At 39.6% G+C, this 7,500-nt stretch overlaps 1 protein-coding gene across 1 annotated transcript in view; it reads left to right on the top strand.

Annotated features, from left to right (window-relative positions):
* The window catches only part of LOC113800206 (prolyl 4-hydroxylase subunit alpha-1), a 21,489-nt gene extending 15,603 nt beyond the window's left edge, over nucleotides 1-5,886 (top strand). The window contains exons 5-13 of the mRNA XM_027350931.2: nucleotides 1,521-1,691; nucleotides 2,156-2,313; nucleotides 2,489-2,605; nucleotides 2,884-3,057; nucleotides 3,227-3,406; nucleotides 3,565-3,639; nucleotides 4,456-4,524; nucleotides 4,666-4,831; nucleotides 5,560-5,886. Coding sequence (XP_027206732.2) covers nucleotides 1,521-1,691; nucleotides 2,156-2,313; nucleotides 2,489-2,605; nucleotides 2,884-3,057; nucleotides 3,227-3,406; nucleotides 3,565-3,639; nucleotides 4,456-4,524; nucleotides 4,666-4,831; nucleotides 5,560-5,630 — 1,181 coding nt within the window. The 3' untranslated portion in view covers nucleotides 5,631-5,886. The remainder of the gene's footprint in view (nucleotides 1-1,520; nucleotides 1,692-2,155; nucleotides 2,314-2,488; nucleotides 2,606-2,883; nucleotides 3,058-3,226; nucleotides 3,407-3,564; nucleotides 3,640-4,455; nucleotides 4,525-4,665; nucleotides 4,832-5,559) is intronic.
* The last annotated feature ends 1,614 nt before the right edge of the window (nucleotides 5,887-7,500 follow it).

Raw genomic sequence — 7,500 nt, 5'->3', positions numbered from 1 at the left:
GGGGGGCAAGCAGAATCTAGGGGGCAATTAATGACGAAGGAAGTATTGCATAAATTCATAGCTTTTGTGGAAGGGAAAAATAACAATATTGGTGTGTCTAATGTGGCAGGCAGAGGTAAATAAACATGCGTACATGCGCACGCACACACACGCGTATATATATATATATATATATATATATATATATATATATATATATATATATATATATATATATATATATATATATATATGCACACACACACACACACACACACACACACACACACACACACACACACATATATATATATATATATATATATATATATATATACACACACACACACACACACACACACACACACACACACACACACACACACACACACACACACACACACACACACACACACATATATATATGTATATATATATATATATATATATATATATATATATATATATATATATATGTGTGTCTGTGTGTGTGTGTGTGTGTGTGTGTGTGTGTGTGTGTGTGTGTGTGTGTGTGTGTGTGTGTGAATATATGCATGGGATAATATATAAGATTATTAAAATTATGAAAAATCTAATAGACATAGCATAATATTAGCATACACATTTCAGCAACATGATTTACATACAGCTTGGTTACACCTATTCTTACCTATTATTATCATTATTCCATGTCTTTGTGGAGATGAAAGAGAGGGCTTTATTTTAATGTAAAATGGGATGATAATCGACACGAATATTACATACACATACACACATGCACATTCACATTTACACACGGATCTATTGGAATCATATTCTAACTGTTATCATCATTATTGTTATTATTAGTAGTAGTAGGATTAGTATTATCAACATCATTATTATCATTACTTTTAGTATTATTATTACTATTGTAATTATCATTAATATTATTATCATTCTCCTTCGAGGTTAATACACTCCACTGAAATAGTTAGACCGTCAGTTTATGCATATTATTTTATCCGAGGTGGGAGATTAAGGAAGAAATTAGGAGAAAAGGGGGACTAAAACATGGAAGGCGGAAGAGGGAAAAGGTTTAAAGAAAAAAAGATGACAAAGGAAAGGGAAGGGAAACGGAGGGGACTAAACGAGGAAAGCAGAATGGGTGAAGTGGAAGGGAAGGGGAAGAGAGAAAGAGCTCAGGGAGGAGGAGGTGAGTGAGGGTGGGAAGGGGATAAGGGAGCGAACGTGGTGGGGGAGGTTAAGAAAGCAGACGAGGGGAGTGGGAAGTGGCAGATGTAAGGATTAAAGTGAGAAGGGAGGAGAGAATTTAAGATAGATTTGGGTGTGAGAGTAGGTGGCCGAGGGGGAAAGGGAAAGGTTGAGGGAGAGGGAAAGGGAAAGAGGATTCGAGAGGTAGAAGGAGGGTGAAAGACAGAGAGAGAGAGGAGGGCGGGGAGAGAAGTACCTATTAGTCTTTTTCCTTCCGTTGAATTTCCACGGATCCCGGTAGTTAACGTAATCCCCCCAGGAAGGATATAAACATGTTTTTCGTTCAGAATTATTAGCCATCGTGGAGCGGGTGCGGGAAGCCGAAAAATCAACACTGCTGCCAACTGGAGACGACCTTCGAGGCACCGCCATAGCCATCGCCCGCCTCCGCCGCATATACCGGCTGGCCATCACCGATCTAGTGGACGGACGCCTCCTCGACGCCGTCACCTCCGCCAGTAAGGCAACGCCCGCGGCTGTCCCTTTCTCTCCGTTTCCCTGACAGGCAGACGGAGGGGGTTCATTTATATAGGTACCGATGGAGGCTGGATTCTCTAATGCATCGATGACTCACACAGGATGGTAATGCGTCTAAATCCGGGATATAATTCTTTGTGAAAAAAACGACTTTGAATTTATCAGCACAAACTATCTAACAGAAAATGTCGTCAGTGAAATATTAAAAGTGTACAGATCACAGCCAATGAATAAACATTAGATATATTTACATAGTGAAAATGTTAAGAAATTCAATTATTTTTTCTGCCGCTAGCAATAGACCAGATGAATATACAGGATCAGGCCCAATATTGACATAAAAGTATTTCTAGATTTGAAGACGAAGACCATCATACCTCAGTGCCCATAAAATGGATACTGATGGGTGTCATTAATGGGAAATCATTCTCTTTCCTTATTCAAGGGCTGACCATCTACGACTGCCTGATGATTGCTGACGAGAGCTTTAAGGCCAAAGACTTCACCTCCGCCTGGCTGTGGAGCCGCTATGCCTGGACGGCGACCACGCACCCCGAGATGAAGGCCTACGTCTCCCGCCTCATGGCAGCTGTGTCTAAGGAGGTGGATAGAACGAGTTGTAATAATTCGGGATTAATAACTCACACTTATACCCCATCTGTACACGTCGCATATACCAGATGTGATTATATAGCAAACGTGTCATTAGTGTTGCGTAATGATTGATATGTAATGAAGACGCCAGGTATATGTAATGACACTGAAATGCCTTCCGAAGCATGACGACACCTGGAACGGAGAGACGGACCATTTCCCTGCTCGTCTTTCCGAAGGCCAGAGTCAGGTGCCGCACGACATCACTTACGATCGGCTCTGTCGAGGGGAGCACTTCATGGTAAGGCAGAGTCGTTGTCTGACGCTTTGATCAATACAGATTATTTTTTAGCTATGCTGTTTAGTCTACTTGCTTTTCGAAACATACATACTGATTTTTTTTCTGTTTCGGAGCGTATCGACTTCGAAAAGTCACCTGTAAGCTTATCTTATTTCGCCTTGGTCTTGATCGCTACAACAACGCCCATATTTGCGTTAATGTAAATGCATTTCTGCGGCAAAATAAATGACAAATTGCAACCCCCGTGAATGAACATCCTGTTTCGTGTCGCATTTCAGTCCGAAGAAGAGGGCACGGGCCTCCGGTGCCGCGTGTCGGCCATGGGGCAGCCGCACCTCGTCCTCCAACCCGTCAAGTATGAGCAGCTTCACTTCGACCCGGAGATGTACCTGTTCTACGATGTTCTCTCCGACTCCGAGATACAGGCCATCAAGGACTCGGCTTTGTCAAAGGTAATGGGACTTTGAAATCATTGGTTCAATAGTATTCTTTAGTGTTATGAGCAATTTCGCAATGTAAATTTCTGTTACACACACAGACCATACCACAGCACAGCACACACACGCACACACACGATATAAGAAAGAGCGAGAGTGAGAAAAAGCTATGGTCCTCTTGCAGCTCTTTCGCTCGGGCACGCTGGCTCCCGAGGTTTATTCGGACATCAGGGTATCCCAGACCGCCTGGCTCACCAACGCGTCCCACCCTCTCCTGCCGGGTATCTGCAGGAGGATTTCGGCGATCACCGGCCTCAATGTATTCGAAGGGCCTGATGGAAGCAGGGCGGGAGAAGACCTGCAGGTTGTCAGAATATCTTGCTTATACGGTTGATAAGATTAATTTCCTTAAAAATCCTAATGCTGCGTTCGTTTTGGTTGATTTCGTTCGTTTCCTTTAAAACTTTAGGAATACGTTGATTTGAAAATTGGAATACTAACGCAGATAATGTTGCATTGAAGGTGCTGAGCTACGGCGTGGGCGGCCACTACATTTACCATGTGGACGTCCTGTTCAAGAACTTACCTGAAGATCAGGTTAGTACAGTATTCACTTCGTTCATAGACGATTATATGGATGCAGAAAAGGCCGCACCAGGATTTTTGAAGGTGTTTGAAAAAGGCACATAATGTACTTCGTTATTATCATAATTGTCTTGTCTTTATATACAGCAGATATACAAAGTAACATACACAAGTGTGTAAATAAATTGTGTGAGCTGCTGATACCCATATTATATACGTTAATGAATTCTTTCATTAAGGAGGTAAACCTGTATCCCTCCTCTGAATAATGGCTATAGAGTTTGATCGTCATCTCCATTATCCGACTCGCGTCCTTATTTTTTCTCATACTCTTTCTGTGGCTTGATTAAAGCATTTGGTCAGGCCATGAGGAACGGAATGGCTCTCGTATTTACTAATATATCATTTAACCAATTATGTTTTGAGTTAATTCAGGAATAACAAGGCCAAGGAAAGTAAACGACGATGATTATATATACCGTAATTAGCAAAAAGCTAAGATGCTCTTTATCATGACATTAATGAAGTGAATTATATTCACTGATTTTAGTTATAATGATTAGAATATTTGTAGGTGTACATATAGCAGCACATATCACGCAGTTAAGCAGTTGTGTAATTCAGTAAGAGTGATATTAAATATCGATTGGTGCTTCATGAAATAACAAACGTAGATTATTATAATCACATTTAAAGTCTTATCACCGGACGGTGCGACCTTGATATCTATTTTACTCGGAGATTGTGACGTGTGATACGCACTAATTCATTCCTTATAATCAGAAAATGACCCAGATTTACTATATTTATTTTCATTTTCCCCGATAGTGGCACGAGACCACTGCTGGCGCTCATGTGATCCAGGATGGTGACCGAATGGCAACTTGGATGTTCTATGTAACTATTGTTGGCGATTAGAAATGGTTTCTATTTTGCCTGCTACCAATACACCACGCTGTGCTTTGGAAATAATATGCAAGTGGCCATCTATATTTCCAATATACAGTAATAGACTTAATTTCTTACCGATATGTGCAGCTGTCAGATGTGGAGAGAGGCGGCAGAACGGCCTTCCCAAAGGCCGGCATCTCCGTTCCTCCTGTTAAGGGCGCAGCTGTTATGTGGTTTAACCTCAAGAAGAACGGCGACGTCAACCCAAGGGCTGAACATGGGGGATGCCCTGTGTTGCTTGGCCACAAATGGGGTGGGTAAAGGCCTTCTAGAATTAGAGCTTTCAAGAGAGAATGCAGCTTTCGATGCATTATTCATGTAATCGAAATTTGAGATGTCAGTTACGATAAAGATAGATACCATATTGGAATACCTATTAAGAGGAACTGTGGCTGCACCGCTCAAGTAAAAGCAGTTTAGGGTTAAGACGGATACAACAGTCAGTTATTGCTGATATCACAGCTGGTGGTTTCGTTGGATGTGATAACACTTAGTTGTTGCAGGACGTGATTCCGCTCATGCTGTACCGACGCAAAAGGGCGACAAGAGAGAGAATAAAGTTTTGTTTTTCTTTAAGTTTTCAGCTAGAAAATCGCTTTACTGGCGCAATTTGCTGGTGATGACTCCGATAATTAGGAAGACACTTGTCTGATTATCTTATGCAGATATTTTGATGTTTATTTTACGGGAAATTTTCACTATGAGTTGAATAACTTTTATTATACTTGGTTGTTTTTTAAAGCATTTCATAATGTATATAATATAGCTAATGGCGCCGAGAAAACGATATTATTCTTTTTAGTGTAACAGCTTGTCGTGCAGGCAGTATTGAGCATAAACATTATCCAGATGTCACGAAAAGACACTTTGAGCGAAACTGGTTTAACGAAAAGTGTGACAACTGAGACTGGATTATACATGAGGAATTTTGGATCATTAAGTTTCGTCTTTACTCATTTACGGTCCTATTGTCTTTTCCAGTGGCCAATAAATGGATTCGTGAGCACGCCAATTTCCTCAAGAGACCTTGCAGTATACAACCTTTTGAGTGATAACCTGAACAAGAATATTTACGTCTTCCTTATCAAAATCTATTTCTATTTGGAATGGTTTGTGAATGATGTGTAATTACGACACACATTAGCGTCTAAACAAAATATAACGAATTAATGCATTTCACTCGAAAAGAGCAATGCTTATACATTATCTTCAATATTATTTTTGTAAAGTTATTCTGACCACTTGTAAGTCTAATCTAACGTTGTGTATTTTGTTTTCTTATCAAAATAAATTTCCTTTACCAAGGTATCAACATAGTTTCTAAAATCCCCCAATGGTGCCTTCAAGTTATTCATGCAAAAAGAATATCAAGGAGAGCGATTTTTTTAAACAAAAGCTAGTAAAATAGAATTCGTCCAACTGAAATCGAAGGTCCACAAAGCGAGATTCCCGCAAACAGGCGTCCCATTCACTGTCTTCCCACAGAGCATCATCAGCTCTACTCGAGGCCGGAAATGAAGATCGGAGAGATATGAAGCTGTGTATAAATGTACTCAAGGTTTATAGATGTGGTATCATATCTTTTTTTACCCGAATAATTTTAGGAGGTACTGCATTAAACCGTCTAGGTTTGCCTAATGAACCCACTCATCGGCATAATCTAGAGTACACAGAACTTCCGCCGTGTCAGGATTTTGCAAACCAAAAGTTTCCTTTTACCAAAAGCACGAACTCGATACCAGTGCTTGAGCGGCTTTAGCTGTATTAACTTGATAATATTCCTGCTAACTAAATAGTCGATGCTGACATGTACCTTCTCTACGATGTGCAAGCAAGAAATAATCTGCAAATAAGAAATCGATGTAAAGCAGAACGTTTCCTAGCACTTACTCATCCAAAAGCAAGATAAAGAGCAATGAATATCGATGCCCGAAATATTTTGGAATTATTGGTGTTTCCTGCTGGCACCAAAGTGGTGAGGGAAAGCCACGGTCGCATAGTTCGTTTTTACTCTCATGTCGAATCTTCTGTCTTGCATCTCGTTTGCATATATCTTGCATTAACCAAGAACGCCTAACTTGGTGTTTATGTTTGAAACAAAGTTCAGTCTCAGTCAGAGCGTAAAAAAGGACAGTTACTTAAGTATAAAGGAATGTATAGATGTTTGGCATTTCCTTCTTGTTTGCAAAAGCGATATCGGTTGTCGGAATTTACAGCCTTTAAAAGAAAATACTGTTAATGGCATCTTTTAGTGTTGTATATTTAAAAGGCAGATATTTGTTTAAGTTCACATAAGTATTTTTTTTTTTTTTTGTCGTGACCATTGAGCAGGTAAATGTATCTCCGTAAGTAGATTACACAGAACGCAGAAGAAAGAAAGGAAAAATATAGATACACAGATAGATAGATTGATAGATAAATAGATTTAGAGAGGAGGGCGAGAGAAAACAAGAGCAAGAGATAGATAGACAGATAGATACATGTAGAGAGGAGGCTAGAGAGATCGAAAACGACAAATAGATAAACAGGTAGATTATTAGATAAATAGACAGAGAAAGAATATAATCAAACACTTTCGAATAACGTATCACCGTGAAAACAGAAGAACGACGAAATTCCTTTGACACAAGTAAGATACGCAGATTCCTAAACATCTTGCTTAAGAAAGTATCAATAACCCTTTCTGAATTCTCCTTTTGCCAAGACAAGTCCTCCACAAACGTCGTCTTGCTGTCCTTTAAAATATCACTTATATTTATCATCCTTTAGAATATGTATCTTCATCTCCAATAAAATTAATATAAATTAATATATAGAAAATTTGGGCTGATCAAAAAATTGAATACGAGTATAATGTGAAAGAATTGACATAGATAGAAGGTGAAGCAGAGAGAGAGAGAGAGAGAGAGAGAGAGAGAGAGA

Source organism: Penaeus vannamei, chromosome 9 (assembly GCF_042767895.1).
Source record: "Penaeus vannamei isolate JL-2024 chromosome 9, ASM4276789v1, whole genome shotgun sequence".
NCBI classification, from domain to species: Eukaryota; Metazoa; Arthropoda; class Malacostraca; order Decapoda; family Penaeidae; genus Penaeus; species Penaeus vannamei.
Note: the sequence above shows the minus strand (reverse complement) of the source record. Positions and strands in the feature narration are given on the sequence as shown.